Source organism: Radiomyces spectabilis (assembly GCF_025331425.1).
Source record: "Radiomyces spectabilis strain NRRL 2753 chromosome Unknown BYT42scaffold_3, whole genome shotgun sequence".
Taxonomy (NCBI): domain Eukaryota; kingdom Fungi; phylum Mucoromycota; class Mucoromycetes; order Mucorales; family Radiomycetaceae; genus Radiomyces; species Radiomyces spectabilis.
This window is the reverse complement of record NW_026251928.1, coordinates 1,804,568-1,821,097: the sequence shown is the minus strand read 5'-3', so window position 1 is coordinate 1,821,097 and position 16,530 is coordinate 1,804,568. Positions and strand designations below refer to the sequence as shown.

The 16,530-nt window shown below is 43.4% G+C and overlaps 6 protein-coding genes across 6 annotated transcripts; 2 read left to right on the top strand and 4 right to left on the bottom strand.

The window, feature by feature from the left end:
• Nucleotides 1–753: 753 nt before the first annotated feature.
• Nucleotides 754–3,389, bottom strand: BYT42DRAFT_560718 (uncharacterized protein). The gene is made up of 12 exons (XM_051567268.1): nucleotides 3,113–3,389; nucleotides 2,952–3,039; nucleotides 2,673–2,884; nucleotides 2,465–2,600; nucleotides 2,268–2,397; nucleotides 1,974–2,213; nucleotides 1,841–1,921; nucleotides 1,707–1,784; nucleotides 1,536–1,636; nucleotides 1,311–1,470; nucleotides 1,184–1,243; nucleotides 754–1,129 (listed from the first exon to the last, which is right to left on the bottom strand). The coding sequence occupies exons 1-12, from the start codon at nucleotides 3,337–3,339 to the stop codon at nucleotides 906–908; spliced, it is 1,737 nt and encodes a 578-aa protein (XP_051426435.1). The 5' UTR covers nucleotides 3,340–3,389; the 3' UTR covers nucleotides 754–905.
• Nucleotides 3,390–4,680: 1,291 nt separating this feature from the next.
• BYT42DRAFT_491383 (uncharacterized protein) lies at nucleotides 4,681–6,024 on the bottom strand (the record flags this gene model as incomplete). The annotated part of the gene is made up of 2 exons (XM_051564072.1): nucleotides 4,681–5,396; nucleotides 5,514–6,024. The coding sequence occupies 2 exons, from the start codon at nucleotides 6,022–6,024 to the stop codon at nucleotides 4,681–4,683; spliced, it is 1,227 nt and encodes a 408-aa protein (XP_051426434.1).
• A 337-nt stretch (nucleotides 6,025–6,361) lies between these two features.
• BYT42DRAFT_560708 (spinocerebellar ataxia type 10 protein domain-containing protein) lies at nucleotides 6,362–8,803 on the top strand. The gene is made up of 11 exons (XM_051567267.1): nucleotides 6,362–6,562; nucleotides 6,632–6,787; nucleotides 6,853–6,911; nucleotides 6,984–7,104; nucleotides 7,180–7,266; nucleotides 7,334–7,435; nucleotides 7,525–7,596; nucleotides 7,689–8,029; nucleotides 8,112–8,254; nucleotides 8,383–8,446; nucleotides 8,515–8,803. The coding sequence occupies exons 1-11, from the start codon at nucleotides 6,462–6,464 to the stop codon at nucleotides 8,688–8,690; spliced, it is 1,422 nt and encodes a 473-aa protein (XP_051426433.1). The 5' UTR covers nucleotides 6,362–6,461; the 3' UTR covers nucleotides 8,691–8,803.
• Nucleotides 8,804–8,934: 131 nt separating this feature from the next.
• On the top strand, nucleotides 8,935–11,814 carry BYT42DRAFT_490961 (uncharacterized protein; the record flags this gene model as incomplete). Its single annotated transcript, XM_051564042.1, has 7 exons — nucleotides 8,935–9,106; nucleotides 9,575–9,747; nucleotides 9,808–10,151; nucleotides 10,253–10,463; nucleotides 10,551–10,772; nucleotides 10,847–10,996; nucleotides 11,110–11,814. 7 exons carry the CDS (start codon nucleotides 8,935–8,937, stop codon nucleotides 11,812–11,814), a joined length of 1,977 nt encoding a protein of 658 aa, XP_051426432.1.
• Nucleotides 11,815–11,929: 115 nt separating this feature from the next.
• On the bottom strand, nucleotides 11,930–14,219 carry BYT42DRAFT_241451 (uncharacterized protein). The gene is made up of 7 exons (XM_051562670.1): nucleotides 13,919–14,219; nucleotides 13,586–13,866; nucleotides 13,420–13,525; nucleotides 12,660–13,347; nucleotides 12,506–12,592; nucleotides 12,033–12,436; nucleotides 11,930–11,977 (listed from the first exon to the last, which is right to left on the bottom strand). Exons 1-6 carry the CDS (start codon nucleotides 13,924–13,926, stop codon nucleotides 12,101–12,103), a joined length of 1,506 nt encoding a protein of 501 aa, XP_051426431.1. The 5' UTR covers nucleotides 13,927–14,219; the 3' UTR covers nucleotides 11,930–11,977; nucleotides 12,033–12,100.
• A 241-nt stretch (nucleotides 14,220–14,460) lies between these two features.
• On the bottom strand, nucleotides 14,461–15,744 carry BYT42DRAFT_611642 (uncharacterized protein; the record flags this gene model as incomplete). Its single annotated transcript, XM_051571532.1, has 7 exons — nucleotides 14,461–14,535; nucleotides 14,597–14,823; nucleotides 14,902–15,153; nucleotides 15,230–15,312; nucleotides 15,452–15,503; nucleotides 15,589–15,658; nucleotides 15,721–15,744. 7 exons carry the CDS (start codon nucleotides 15,742–15,744, stop codon nucleotides 14,461–14,463), a joined length of 783 nt encoding a protein of 260 aa, XP_051426430.1.
• Between the last annotated feature and the right edge of the window lie 786 nt (nucleotides 15,745–16,530).

Below are 16,530 nucleotides of genomic sequence, written 5' to 3'. Positions count from 1 at the left end.
TTGGCTGCCATCCAATTTTTTTTTTTTTTTTTTTTTCATCGATTGAGGCTTTTAATGCAACAACATACCTGTACTTTTCTTTTCGAAGAAAAACGATAAGATTGGCAGAATCAAAGCACTATGCATACGTTGTTGTCATGCATATGCAAAGTCGCCAGCATAGGAGAGCAGCTCTTTCATCGTTTCTTTCGTAAGAATTACCGGATTTGGAACATCAAGGCCGAAGCCATCTTTTCAAACCCGAAACGACTAAATCAAAAGAATTGGATATAAAAAAGATGTGTCGCTTGTTTGCATAGGCCAAGGTTTTCGCTCAGAGATAGCTGTAATTTTTTTCATTGGCATAAAGGGATGTTGTAATGTAAAATGCCTCTTTTTTTTTTTAATACCCGCAAACCCATGTATGAGTCCAGAGCAGCCCTGCCTTTTGCAAATTCAATGAACGATTATTCAACTGTACAGGCACCTTAAGCCTAAAGGTAAAGATCCATTGATATGAGTATCTACGAAAAGAACATAGACATACGAGAAGCGGTCATCGAATGACGAATGACAGAGTATGCTTAAAGTTGAGGAGAGGCAAGAGTCAGGGAAGCTGATCAAAAGATTTGGCTCGGTAAGAAGACAGCTGAACTTGAAAAATAAGAACACAAAAGATTTCTTCTTGGAAGAAATGATAGAAGAACTAGTGGGCAATTTGATAAGTTAGTCTGAAGATTGCAGAATTAGTTCAAGAAGGTGCTCGCACCTCTACTTTAGGGAGCGGAACAACCCTGTGCTTGCCAATCAAGCGATTGATTATAAACAAAACGTGGACAACACTGATGGCAGAAAACAAGTTTACACCGTTAACTAAGCGCCGGTGTGCGCTTTATATAGAGTTGACTGTGTCAAACTCACATGGTTTATTCTTCTGATAACAGCGCAAAGGCTCCTCCTGTCTGTATTTCATACTCGTTATCTTCAGTTCCACTGCTCTCATCTTCAGTTCCTGTTGCGTTCTCTTCCTCATAAGCGTCAGCTTCCTTCACACGTAATTGCTCATATTTTGTAGATGTAAAGAATCCTTCAGGCTTGAAGGATAAGAGAATACGACCATCATTGGCGAGACGTAGTATTACGTTGGCAGCTGCCAAAAATCGAAATGAGCCTCATCTTCCTACATCAGATCACTCCCACTTACCGCGATACACATCCGGTCTTGCAGCACGGGCTGTGTGGAAACCGCGTTGTTCAGCAAAAGCTAAAAGTGACCAACAGAAATTGAGTAAATAAATCTACCATCATGTAGAAAGTGGGTGGCTCTTTACCTTCACAAATAGCCCAAGCCGACCATTGGTAATCTTTTGCTTCTTCCAGGTCGGGAGGTGATAAAGACAAGATCTTTTCTAAAGGGATACGCTCGGCAAGATATTGCACGACACTATACGGCTCCTGAACTTGTGCGACAGGGTACATTCCAGAAAGAATCTGTCGACGAACATCAGCTTAACACGAAGTCCCCAGGGCCCCGTTGTCTTGGTGATAAACTTTACCTGAAGAGCACGAGGAAGAACGGATGGAAAAACGAGCCCCGGAGAATCACAAAGTCGAACGTTATCCGACAAATAAATCGTTTGAAAATGTTTTGTGTGGCCTTTGAACACAAAATGTATTAGTTAACGAACCGTTGATCTGATAGATAATAAAAAAATCAACTTCCATACCTGGCGTACGACTGGCACTCACAACGGTCTTTCTCATAATACTGTTAATGAGACTACTCTTTCCCACATTGGGGTGACCTAAACGAGGACGCGTCAAATCCAGCGCAGAACAAAAAAACACTGCAAGACTTTACCTACGAGCCCCAAAGTAAGGTACTTGTTATGTGGTTGAACTTCGCGACTGTGAATATCCAATATCTGCGAAAATTCATCATCTGTGTGCCATTTTAGCATTCAGTAGCAGTAAGCCAAGTAATCAGTCCGTACCCAAACCGAGTGTGCTGCCAGTATCGCTGTCATCATCATTATCGTCTGATTCTGTATCCTTGTTGGCGTACTCGTCGTCGTCCTCGTCATCATCGTTATAGCGATTGATAAGACTGGTCCAATCAACGTGGAGACCTTCTTTTGGTCGCTCGATCCGCTGACAGACCGACAAAATGTTGCGTACCCCTTCTGCGTGAAAATACCGTTTTCTCGGACGCTTGACTCGATTTTTCAGTGCATCTGCAGGGACCATTGTTAAGATATACGGATATAGAAACTTTGCACCCGACTTACATGTAGTGGTATCGTCAATAAGTTTGGGATCCCGAGGGTAACAGCTGAAGCACGCGATTTGAAGTTCAGGGAAATGTTCTTCGAAATATTTACGCCAAGAAAATACAGTGAACTCGGAAACCAGGTCAACCTAAATCATGGCAGTAACTCAGTGATTCCGGGACGACCTCAAAAACAACGCAAGAATCCAGCCTCACCTTGTTAAACACGCCTACTATTGGTCGACCCAATGTTTTGGTCACATAGTGATACAACGCTTGCGGAAAATGAAGAAGAGGTTGCCGAATATCCATTATAACCAAGATGATATCACTGATTTCCAGTACTCGCCATCTAATTTCATTCACGGAAAAAAAAAGGCTCGTTACTCGTGATGGAAGCAGGTATTGGCATGTAACTCCTTACAGCTGGCGCCAAACTTCTAGATTATGTTCAAACCAACTCAGGGGAGTATCTTTCTGGTTGCCGTAGCGTTCGTATACGCCTTTCATCCAGGATTGAAACTCGGTTTCTTCCTGCGTCTCTACTTCTTCTTTCGACATTTCATAGTCCCACTTTGGTCTCTTTGGAAAGTCAATTACTGGTCCAATACTATCAATCGATATCTCCAAGGCATTCTATGCATAACAGAAAAGCAGGTTAATCAAGGATATTATGCAAAATAACCGTTGATGGCACACATACTTGTGGAAGTCGATGAAACGGTTTCATACTCCGCAAGCGAGCTTCGTTGATTTGCTGTGGCGAGAGCTTTTCGAACATGGAGACCAACCTACGCAATTCGAGGCGAAAACAACGTCAGCACTAAGAACATTACACAAATGCGCTTAAAGGCAATACTATACCTATTGGATTTGTCAGGCGATTGCTGTAATGGAACACTTGTGGCAACAAAGTTCTCATTGACAGCTGGAACGAAATGTTGAGATAAAGCAGGTGGAGGTTGAGCGTCGTGATCGTCTTCCCATTCGTTGGAACGGCGTGCTTTTTGAGCTTTGCGAGCATTTTTAGCTTGCAGTTGCAGCTTCTTTTGTTTGCCACTAAATGGCTTTTTGCGATGTGAGTTCGGCATAAGAAGAAACCGAGGAAAACCGGCGAAGCGGTCGATAATTTCTAAATTGTGACACGGACACAGAAAAATCGCATAAGCGCGCAAACAATAAGAAGATTCAGCATATCAAACACAGCTCCAGAGTGAGGTGTGGTCTCCAGCCATATTCAATAAAAAATGAGAAGGATAAAATCTGGCATCTCTCGAGAACCGGAAAACGTCGTGCATCACCAAAAGCTGCTTCGATAAATGTAAGGCTCAAAACAGATGAATGCCCAGCAGCAGCTGTGGTGGATTTCAGCTCTGATATGTAAGCCGATGACAATTTTTATTCGATAGATGAGGAAAATATAGAGGATTTGAAATTGTTGCAAGAGGAGAAAGAGGAAGAGGAAGAGAAAAAGAGGTGAAGAAACAATATCAAGGGAGCCGACCGCCAGATTTTTGATATCTCTTTTTGCAGTTGTCAAGAAATTGTCATTATTTCGAGATAGTGGATCGGGTTGATGTGGCAAATGAATATTTTCTGACCAGTTTATCGGTGAGCAACGAAAGATCATGACCCGTTTGCAAATGATTTTTCTCTTTCAAACTCGGTTTGGAGTAATATTCAGCGACCAATGAAAATTGATCAGCAAGCTCCTTTACTGCAAGCGATGCTGCATGGAGGCTCGTGCAGCTCATGTGTGATAGGCGGATCCATGCAACGCTGTATGTCTTATTGACGCTGTGATGTAAGACTCTGTATGTAGTACCTTGTTTCAGAAGTCTAATGCATGCTTTTGTTACCGCATTGTTTCATGAGGGATCATCATTTTTCTGGTTATATTACAAATGCAAGCCAGTCAATAATGAGTAATAAACAAAAAATAGTCAGTAACGAATGAGATGATGAAAGGAACAAGGGATTCGACCGCGAAAAAAAAAATGGAAAGGATCGACGTGTATGGATAAACAAAGACAAATGCTCTAAAAATGACAAGATAATGTAGTGAGGAAAAAAGAGGGAGGAGAAAGGGGAAAATTGTAATGGTAGAAGGGAGGACGAAATCCAGCGTCCGATATCATCCATTCACTAGTTTGGTTTTGAGACGGCATTGGTAGAAGCCAGTTGGGATTCGGGATGATGTGTCGGTGTGTGGGGCCCAGTTGTGGACACGGAACAGTCCGAAATATACTCGTCATCGGGAATGGCTGTTAATGCATCTACAGGGAGGGAGGCTTTACCGACGGCGTCTGGATCAAGCCCGATACCATCGAGGATGACAGGTAAGGCACCCATGCTGTGGAATAAATGGCAATATAAAATAGAACAACGTGTTACTTTTGTGTTACTTTTGTATTGCATCAAATTTTTTGTCATCATGGGACTCGGAAAAGGAAAAGAATGCACAACACGTACCGAGAATAAAACATCTGTAACCTTAAACGAATATTCTCTGCATAAAGATCGTCAATGGGCCGATCCGAGTAAAGGCCGAGCTGGATATTCCGAATGAAAACAAAGAATTCGCAAACCGCCACAAGTCGATCTCGACAGTATTGATCAATGGGGGACCAATCGTCCATGTCGTCCAATTTAAATCGATAAATTAAAGGATGGTGTTCTGAATTCGCCGGTCGACCGCAAGCTGAACATCCGGAAGTGGGTTTCGTGTTATTGGAAAACCGTTCCCACAAGGGTCGTTGCGCTGCTGAGGAAGGGTTAGGTGGATGGGTGGTAGGAGGAAGCGGTTCGGACACTTGTTCTATAAAGCAAGGCTGACGAGACAGGTAATCCATCATTTTCTTCACCGACAACCGAGAATGAGGTCCGAAACGTAAGCACGGTTCAATATCCTCGATTTGGCAATGTTTCATATAAGCAAATTGGTATAATTTCTTCAGCGGGGTAGTGCGCGAGGATTGAACAAATTGGCGAAACGCTTCGAGTTGGAGTTCATCAATGGTGGTTGATTTCCATTGTTTCGGTTGAGATGGAAGAGGAGGCATGGAGGCGACTCGTTGTCCTCCAGCCAAAGTGTGCTGATCTTTGAGAGACTGTGGTTTGCGGTAAAGGAGCGTCTGATTGGCGCTGGCTCGTTTGATGCCGTGGAGTTCTTGAAAATCTCTGCGAGCGCGTAACCGCGGATCGGAGGTGGAAGGATCTTCGTGATCGGATTCGGATTGCTGAATCATCTCTTGCATTCTCTGACGTAATTCCCTTAGTTGACTTTGCTCGGCCACGAGATGCTCGCGCGTCTGTTGCAGTTGATTTTCGAGCTGCCACTTTTCTCTTTTCTCGGTAGCCACCATGCCGTTTGCTTCCTCGAACAAGCGACAACTGAGTTCTTCCAATTCGTGCTCGACCAAATCTTTTTCGTGCTGAACGTCAGCTACACGATCGATTTCAGCAACGTATTTCTGATTCAGTGTGTGCATGTCCAACTGAAGGCGTTCGAAGGCCTCATTTTTCTCGCGAAGGGCTGTTTCGAGACGAGCGATCTCTTGTGCTTGGGCTGCCACTTTTTGTTCGAGTTGAATGGTGTGTTGTTGATCGGGTTCAAACAATGTACGTTGGCACAATTTGCAAGAAGTAGATTGGGTTGAAGGGATGACTTGCCGACATGGACATGAGTGATCGTTGGTAGTATGTGGCGTGGCAGCAGTGGGCGAAACGGAAGTAACGACAGTGGTTGTTGATGGAGAAGTAGTTGTAGTATCCATAATAGAGAAAGTAAAGATCTATGCAGAGTATAAAAAGCAAGCGAGCCGGTGAAAACAGAGAAAGAAAGGGAAGAGGAGGGTGGGGATGGGGGAAGAAAGAAGACGGAAAGGGGAGATGAAAGAATGGGCGTTTGAGCAAAGTGAAATAAGGAGCGAGTAGAAAAAAAAGAGATGAAAAAAGGGAAATATAAGGTCAAGAAAAGAGAGACAAAAAGCGAATGAGAAATGATGGAAAGCGACCAAAAGAGAGAAAGAAGAGAAAAGAGAGAGAAAGAATAAGGTCGAATGGAGATAAAAACGATGAATGAAATAAGGGGGTTCGAAAAACCACACGAATGGAGAAAAAAAAAAAAAAAACTACTATTTTTATCTCTGTGGTGGTACATCAAATTCTTTTTATTTTTTCCTTCTTATTATATATCTTTAGCTGTTGTGTTATGCTAACCATACAAAACTTTTCTGACACTCTTCTGCATCACCCACACCCACAGAACATTCAAGAAGCCGTCAATCGCACGATCGCCGATTCAGCTTTTCGGTAATCACCTCTTTCTCCCTCTTTCTCTCTCTCACGCGCCAATATATCACTCACTTGCTTGAAAAACAGTAAAGATCTCGGCAGCTCGTTGTCCTTTTGGAAAGCTGTGCAGATCGTTCTTCCACAATGGAAGATGGATTCTACCAAACAAGAATGTCTCATTGGGTTGCTCAAACTTATTCGTAACGCAGTGGCTCACGAACCGACCAACCAACAGCTCGCCGTGTAAATGACCAGATCACCACGCATAAAGAGATTCCATTGCACTCATTGTTTAACCCATTTTTTAGCGATCATGGAGCATTGTCGGAAATCGATAACATAATGTATACCCATGCTGACGGTCAACGTATGTATCCAATGACTCGACATCCTTCACCTTTTTGATCACGATCTAATGCACCCCCAATCCCACGTGTAGACGCGACACTGTTGCAGATCAGTTTGCAAGCCGTGTGCAATATCCTTACGGGGAACGATGCGATCATTGAAACAAAATGGACTGAGTGGATGCATCAATCGCAATACGAATCGTGGTGGAAGTGAGTGCTTGCTATTTTGAAAAAGAATATCGAAATTGATTGGATTGTCCGCTGCTTTACTTTTATGCTTTCCAGTCATGTGTTGACACTGAACAGTGATGCCGTGGTATTGACTGCGTTTATCTTGATCCTGAACTGTATCCGCGGAAATGCAGGACGTGGGTAATTATTTTTGCACACAAAATGTCGTTGATCGCCAATGCATATCTTATAAATTTTTATTGTCTAGACGTGTATTGGTTCAGTGTACCAACGGGCACGCGCTGTTGACAGCCATGCTTGATGATATGGAACGCTTGCACGTTAGTGAAGGACAACACTTTGAAATAGGGTAAATTGAAATCCTGCGCTGTGGGAAATCATCAACAAAAGTGGCTGCTTTGGTTTTTTTGTTCTCTTTTACTAAAGGGCTCGGATCAGATATGCTATCGTTAGTCAACTGATCGCAGAAGGTCATTTCCTGACTCTCTTTAACGCTATGCAGACCAACGAGTAAGTACCTTTTTTTTTTCTCTTATTGCTTTTCCTTCTCGGTCACTTGACGGAATGATGACTTAAGAATAATCATTGTCCATCGAAAAAAGAGAAATCAACAGTCGTCAGACGATCCTGCTTAAATTGTTGGATTCCAAACTTCACATGCACAAAGGAACCTTCCCTGAATTCATCGGTCATGAAGAAGCCGCCTTGTTTAGCCACGTTTTTGGAAACTTGGCAAAGACGGCCATGGCGATTATGAAACAGGTCAAAGAGAGCCACGCAGACAAAAAGTCGGATCTGGACATGGATCGTGTCGGTACCATCTACACGAGTCTAGTGTTGGTTCTTCAAATCCTGAATCACTTGATAACGTGGGAGGACGAACAACCGCGGTTACAGTTCACCGACGTCCTGGTTGGGGATGATGCGCTGACCGTTGCTACTGGTACAAAAAGAACCTTTTTTCCTTTTTGGATTTGTTGACGATGTGTCATTGCGGAAAAGAAAATTGTAACACGAAACAATAGATCTTCTGAGGCATTGCGAGGGCATAAACCTGCCGTCTTCACAGGATGCCAAGGACTCTCAAATCGGATTTGATTATTTAAAACGGGAGAGTGTACGATTACTTGGCTCCTTGTGTTATGGCAATCGAGCTATGCAAGACAAGGTAATTAAGGAGTTCAGGATACCAGAAAAGAATACAAAGAAAAGCAAAAAAAAAGTCCAACAGGGTACAATGGTGTCAGTGCTGAAAAGAACAAGGATTGTGACTCTTTTGTGTTGGTCTTTTTCTAGTTGCGCCAAATCGGTGGAATTCCCCTTATTCTCAGTCAATGCAAGATTGATGATAGTAATCCTTGTAAGTACTGTTCTTGATGTTCTTTTTTCTTTTCACAACTGGGGAATCATCTGACTTGTTTTCGGCAGATGTTCGAGAGTATGCGGTTGTAGCGCTACGTCATTTATTAGAAGGCAATCTCGAAAACCAAAAATTGATTGAGGAGCTCAAACCAATGGAAGCGGTGCAGACCCCAGAATTGGATGAAATGGGATTGAAAGCGACGTTGGTGGACGGCAAAGTCCAGCTTTCGAAAAAGCACTAGTATAAAATAGAAAAAGAAAAAAAATTGAATGGGGTGCATGTTCGCCGGAACCCCAAATTTCGTTCTTTTCTATATAAAGCCAACGGGGAGCGGAGACGAGAGAACTTCTCTGCAACTTTAAAAAAAAAATAAAGACTAGAGCTCTTTCTCTTTTCTCAATTTTTTTTCTTTAATCTACTTTTTTTGTCTTTCGCGCTCTGTCCATTATCTTTCTTTCCTCGCTCTTACTTTTTCATACTTGATAATGCCGCCGAGTTACGAACCTCCTTACATGGTGCCTGCGGCCAATGCCGAGAAGAAACCCGGCGAAACAGTTGCGATGCGTCATTTCAAGTTCGTCGACAAACTCGTTGACCATCCCGAAAATGTGTATACGCTTTGGGAAATGTACCTTTACGGCAACAAGATCGGCGGCAGTAAGTGCATTTTTCATTCCATCGTCTTTGTTTGGTCTTGGTTTGGGTTTTCAGGGAGCCTCGAGTTCAAGGAGCAAATCGGAAATGGAAAATAGTGCCTGGGAAAAAAATAAATAATAGGGAAAATCGAAAAAGGCCAGGGATCAGTGATCGGACAGAGGAAGGCATGGACGTGTGGGAGTCTTCAGGAGCCTTGGTTTATTTTGGTCTATTTTATTTCTGTTGGGTCTTGCTTACCACTTGAAGTGAAGTGGGGGTGGGGGGGGGGTTATTGCGGAGACCCGATCTGAAACTCCCTTGTTAATCAAGGCCGTGATCGATGGATGAACTTCCTGAGAAGAAGGGGTTGGGGGGGAGGGAAGGGAACGGGAGGGGGGAATTTCTATCTTCGGTTTTGTGGAAACGGCATGACGATATTCGGGCATAACAGACAGAAAGCTGACGATGATTTATCATTTTATTCTTTAGACAAACCTTTCTTGGGTGTTCGTCGCAAGGAGAATGGCGTAGCAAAGGAATATGTTTGGGAAAGCCATGCTGAAGTACGCAAACACATTGAAAATTACGGCAAAGGTCTCGTTAAGCTCGGTTTGACTCGCCAAAAAGCTCTCGGTATCTACGCTGTAAATCGTCCCGAATGGGTAAGTGGTAGCATTGAAACAATGGAGATCGGCTCACTCACGGCATGCACTGGTTTACAGACCATGACGGAAATTGCTTGCTATCGACAAGCTTTGATGATCGTTGCGTTGTATGACACGTTGGGCGCTGAAGCAATTGAGTACATTGTGAACCAGACGGAAATGGAATTCATTGTGGCCAGTGCTGACAAACTGAAAAACATCACTCGACTTAAAGCTCAACTGCCTACCATTGGTACAGTGATTATCATGGACGACACCATTGATTCGGCCGATAAACAGCAAGCCGAGCAGGAAGGATTGCGTGTCTATACCTTTAAAGAAGTCGAAAAGATGGGCGAAGCCATCACCGAAGAAACACCTCTTCCCAAACCTGAAGATATCGCCACCATCTGTTATACCAGGTAAAGTGTGTTCTAGAGGTTTTTTTTGTTCTTTTTTTTTTTTCGTATCTTGTACCATGTTGTATAAGGTTTGTGCGTGTGTTCTGATCTTTCCAAATCAGTGGCACCACTGGTGTTCCCAAGGGTGCTGTGCTGACGCAAGCCAACTGTGTGGCTTCTGTTTATGCTGCTGCCGCGGTGGGTGATAAGGGCACTTTTGCTGCCGTCGATCACACCGATGTCTACATTTCCTACCTTCCTTTGGCTCACGTTTTTGAACGAGTGGCTCAGTTCCTTCACGTTTACCGTGGTGCGGCCATTGGTTACTATCAGGTAAAAAATTACATCGAATTGGGGGATGAAAGAGCGATAATAGTGGTTCTTGGAAAACTAAGAAAAATACCTCTATTTTTTGTACAGGGTGACACCTTGAAATTACTTGATGACATTGCAGAATTGCGTCCTACCGTATTCTGCTCCGTGCCACGTCTCTTTAACCGTATTTACGACAAGGTGCTCTCGGGTGTGAAGGCCAAAGGCGGTATCAGCAGCTATCTTTTCTTCACCGCTTTCAATGCCAAGAAGGCTCAATTGGATAAGACCGTGAATCATTGGCTTTGGGATCGTGTCGTCTTTGGTCAGGTAAAGTTTGCAATCATCATCTCTGTTTTAGCATCGTACAAAGTTCGTCATTGGCTGATCTTGAAAAATTTTAGATTCGACAAAAGCTGGGCGGTCGTCTTCGTTTCATTCTGAGTGGCTCCGCGCCTGTGTCACCCGATGTGATGGACTTTATGAGAATCTGCTTTTCTGCAAGGGTGTACGAAGGTTATGGACAGACAGAAAATTTCTGTGGTGGTTGTTTGGTAAGCTTCATTTTCATCATCAGCAAAAAGTGGGAATGAGGGCGGTCTTTCTTGTATTTCGGCGATATGGTGGCAATATGGACAAGAAATTTAATGCATGGTGCCTGCTTTAGACCATCACTGATGACAACACTTCTGGCATTGTTGGTATTCCTTTCCCATGTTCCGAGATCAAGTTGGTCGATGTACCTGACATGGAATATCTGTCTACCGATAAACCTAATCCTCGCGGTGAAATTTGCATTCGCGGTAACTCGGTGATGCGCGAGTATTATCAAGTGCCTGATAAGACGGCTGAGACCATTGACGCCGATGGCTGGCTCCATACGGGCGATATTGGCATGTTCGATTCCGCCAACCGTGTCAAGATCATTGATCGTCTCAAGAACATCTTTAAGCTGTCTCAGGGAGAGTACATTGCGCCTGAAAAGATCGAAGGCGTGTATCAGAAACACGAATTGGTGGCTCAAGCATTCGTGTATGGTGATTCTATGCAAGCATCTTTGGTGGGTGTCATTGTCCCAGATAAGGACCATTTCTCGGCGTGGGCCAAGAAGCATGCCGGCGGTGAAGATATCTACACATCCACCAATGTGAAGAAGGAACTGTTAAAGACGTTGAACGACTTTGGCAAGCAGTCGGATTTGAAGGGCTTCGAATTAATCCGAAGCGTGCATTTGACAGCCGACGAATTCACCATCGACAATGATCTTCTCACCCCTACCTTCAAGTTGAAACGTGAAGTCGCCAAGAAAGTGTACGAGAAGCAGATCAGTGAAATGTACGCTGCTTTGTCCAACGGCCGAGCATTCAACTAAGCAAAGAAAGAGCATATCTTTCATCATCTTTCTCTTTTTCCGCCAGTTCCATCATTCCACCCTCTAGCTAATTTGTTTCTTACTTTTTTATTGCTGGGAGAATCTTGTTCAGTATGATCAACTTTTTTTGATTCTATCGTTCTTTATTCTGGTTCTTTCATTCCTATTTTCTCCTTCAACAATCCACAAGCAATATCTTTTTCTTTTTTTTTTCTTACCGTTTCTATGGTGACCTATAATATAAAGACTGGTTCTAATGAATCGAGGATGTGCCATGTCGATTTATTTACATTTTATTCTTGGACAAGAATTCTTGGTATAATGGCTCGGGTATTTTGTTCTTCCTTCGGAGGGCCTCTATCAATTCATTTCGCGCTGACAATAAATGATCCGATTGGGGACTGTCTGGGTGCCAAGCAATGAGCGCTGGCAGAAACGTGGTCCTGAACCATTTGACACGGAAGATGGAACCTTCCCATATCGGGTTAGGAATACTTCCGGTCCTTTCAAAAGTGCTGATGTAGTTGGTGATGTCCTCCGACCCTGACACAGAAGCAAATCGTCGGTCAGAGGCTACAGGGACCACAATGGACGGAGGATCATGGTTCGGATGCGCAGCCATCTTTTAAAGCGGGATACGACGGTAAAAAGTCAGTACAATGATGAATCCATGCCTCTTCTCCTCGCTTACCCCAAGTTTTATCAGCTGTTCCTTGGCTGATCGTATATACGGAGCTGCCGATAATGTTGGATGATCGGTCAGGGCCCTTACATGGATCTGTACAGGAGATCCCATTTTTAGTCTGTCATACTCCGCAGCCGAGTGATATTGATGAGAAACGTACCTGCAACACGGCCGGCAATTCATTGGGTACCATGGTGCCCAAGACATCCAGGAACAACTGGCCCAAGCGTTTCGATGTCAGCAAGGTAGTTTGCGAATGGACAAATGTTTTGATGAACCACTGAGTATAAGTAAACTGGATCATGGGGCCCAGATGATAAAGTAATATTTGCATGCACTCCAACACCTTTTGAATGGTTTCTTTCCTTGCATCGGTGAAAGCTTGGCTGAGAATACGGTGAACATCCTCAATAATTTGCACGGCACGAACCGCCATTTCTTCATCGCCTGATGATTTGCATCCAGCACTAAAGACGGCCAATAATAAAATGGTGTGCCTGTGCCCACTTTCTTTGATCGAGCCTTCTGTGCCCTGTGCTGGTGATTGGTTGATCATTTCGTCCATAAAAGTCGGCCATTGCGTTTGAGCATTAAACTCGCCAAAACAGTTTGCAAAAATAGCAAGAATCGATATGCGAGAGACAAAGATGGGGTCGGTAGCCGCACATACAACTGCCTTGGGCTCTGCAACGGACTCTACCGACATGCCTTGCGACAGGAGCAGCAACTGATGTAGATCTTGCAAGATGATCTGGCGGCGAGTTTGATCACCCAATGTATTTAACGAAGGGTGAGCACATAATAACTGTAAATACAGCTCGTACAATGATAAAGTCGACATTTGGATGCTGGAAAAAAAAAAGCCAGACGGTCATCATCAACTTTGTAAAAACGCAACAGAATGACAGGAAAAAGTATACCTCCAATTGACAAAGAGAGCACGATCTTTCTCCAAAAGGGCGTCCAGCAACTCTTTAGCTTGGCTGTTTCCAACATCGGCTAAAAGTACCATGGAACCTATGTACTCTGAAATAAATTGCAGGATTTAAGCAGACAATCGATAACTAATGACAGCACGTCGGTTACCTTGGAATATTTGGCAACCGTGTAGTGTGTCCATGGATAGCACCTGATGCAGTTGTTGAAGGAGAAACTGTGCAGGAGAGTCTAGTATGACGAGATCGAGGTTCAAAGCCGAACCCACGAGGGTGGCAAGTTTGCAGTAAAGAAGCAGCCATTCTGGAGTAGTTGGGTCATTGGCAAAATAGCCAACGATGGTATGGACAAATTCGCGCGCTGAAAAAGCAACTTGACGCCTCAGCCTGCATATCGATTGCGCTAACCGTTTTAATGTATCGTCCTGAAAACTGTTGTTTAAAAAATCCGATTCAGTTTTTTTCATATGCGGGTAATGCTTACCGAGTCATCCCGTCGAACTACGACATCACAAAAGGCATGGGCGATCTCTCTGGTTGTAGACTGATTGCGATGGCGAATGTCAGCCGTAGACGCGTTAGCGAATGTTGGATCAGAGGGGCACGATTCTCTTGATCGTGCTAGGTAATCGGTCTGTGATTGTCCTGAAGAAGCAGAGGGACGGCCAAGGTATCGGACTCGTACAGGCGCAATGATTGTGCCACGCTTATCGCGCATACAGAAACCAGAATGACGAGCGTCCACTCTATCCTTTTCTTTTTTGTGATTTTCACTCACCCCCGAACGCTTTTTTTTTTTTTTTTTTTTTTTTTTGGTTTCCCGTTGATTTTAAGCTCCTCTTCCGAAGAATCAAGTGATATTGGTTTGCACAACCCAGGGGAAACCTTTTTTCTTGGTTTTGAGTTTCCCATTTTGCTTTATTGTTGTGTTTCAGCTAAGCTATTGCACGCGACTCGAGAAAGAAAGAGGAAAGATGGAGGTAAAAGATGTTATACAAGCTGAATAATCAGGAAGAGAGATGTCACTCAAGCGGTAGGCTTGATATTTTCCACACCAGAGGCAGGCGGCTGTTGGTTCAATGAGGCACCCAGTTTTTCACTCTAGATATAAATAATGAAAAAATTGGTTGGTTATTGCAAGATAATCCTTCTCATAGTTGACAAATGGACTTGCCTGAATCTTCTTGGCTTCGTAGTGCACGGCAGCAATCTGTGCGAGGGTCTGATTGGCAATTTCGTGGACTTTCTGACCGGTGGGGGTTTGAAGAGCCGCTTGTGCTTTGGTTTGAGCGGTTTGGGCCGCGTTTTGCACTTTTTCTTGAATCTTGTACTTGTTATCGAAATTCAAGGCCTTATCCCAGATACGGTACTTGTCATCAAACGACTTCACTAAGCATGTTGCTTTTAGAACGGACTCGTGCTCTTCACATCAGCCAACTTCTACCCTTTCTTCTTTTCAAATCTTACCATTCGTTTGCAGGGTCGTTAGGTACCCGGTGAGACGCGATGAAAGATTATACTTGTGATCATATTCCAACCCTTTGGCGACAATATTGTCCTGGAGAATGTATCCACTCGCCAAGATTTCAGCAGCAATACGCGACTTGGGTTTGGTCTCCTGTCGCTCGTGCTGTTCTGTTTCCTCCTTCTTCTCGCCTTCTTCGGCTGGACTCATTTCAAAGTAAGGGTTCACCGTAATATGGCTGTCGTCAATCAATGCTGTTACATCCCTGGGTGAGTCTTTCTTGAAAAAAAAAAAAGAAAATGTAGAACCATGTCACTCGAGATAACCAACCATTGCTTAAGAGAACGGCTGTTTTGGCCGCGTTGTCACGCTCAAAGTTAATCAGGGCAGCTTGTTGCACACCGTCATCATCTCTATGTGGAGTATATTTATTTAAAGTTCAGTCCATTTGTTTTTTTCCATTTATATTTCCAAGGTCGACGAGACGAGACGCGAAACATTGATATAGAGCTTTTTCACTGCCCGCTCCACACCTGTTGTTTGACCACTTACTTTGTGAGTTCAAATTCCTTGATCTGTCCACAGAATAAAAAGAATTCTTTCACTAATAAAAGAATGCAACTAAAGGTCAGTAGGAGCAAAACTGTACAAACGTTGACGACACCGGTTGTTACGGTTGAGCCTTTTACCTGCTTTTTCCGATGATTCAGGAGAGATGTTTCTCACCACCACGTAATTCGGAGAAGGAGTCTCGGGGATCTAAAGACAAAGTAACCATGTCAATGACAGATGGTTGACTTGGGCGATAAGAAACACCGTACCTTGATGTGAGTCCAGGTAGGCATAGCGATAAATTGGAAAAAAAAAGAAGGAACAAGAGGGACGGAAATAGCTGGGAAAAATGCTCAAACGGTTAAATACGGGACACTGGACTGGCTTGAAGATTTGACACCAAACAAGCCATGTGAAATAGCCGTCCGTGCTTCATCAGCATGTGATGCATAGCCAGCTGATACCACTAATTATTTTTTCTCTAACCTTTTTCACGCGTTTTCTTTTGTTGTCACTGCCCTGATTAAACTCGCTTCCGTATCATGATACGTCTCAACTTAAGGCTCAGCGATCCGTTCAATGCCGCTCGTGTTTCAAAAATCTTTCAAAGATGATAAACACGCCAACTTTATCATCTACAGTATCTACAGTGAAAAACTTTTTTCATCAGTCTCTTGTACCGTAATCATGCTACGCCTGAACCATTATTCAGTGATTTGGTTCAAGGTGCTAATAAATCGCATGGAAGAACAAAAACCAAGTTTTGATTACCGTCTCCGTCATTCATGATATCGTATATTCCTCAATTTTCTTCAAAAGGCGCAAAAGAAAACAAATAAAGAGGCTCCAATCCTTGCAAGATAAATAACAATTACGAATTTTATCGGATCACAGGCGTGATCGTGCGATGACAAATAAAAAAAAAAGGTTGATCAAGCCTTTTTCAGACCGAGTCATCCGACAGCCATATCCATCAGTCTTGTTTTTCTTTTTTATCTGCGTAGTTATATTTGACTGAATAGATATACACTTTATTCCAGAAGTCACCGTAGGAATTTGAAAATCACCGAAAATCGCCA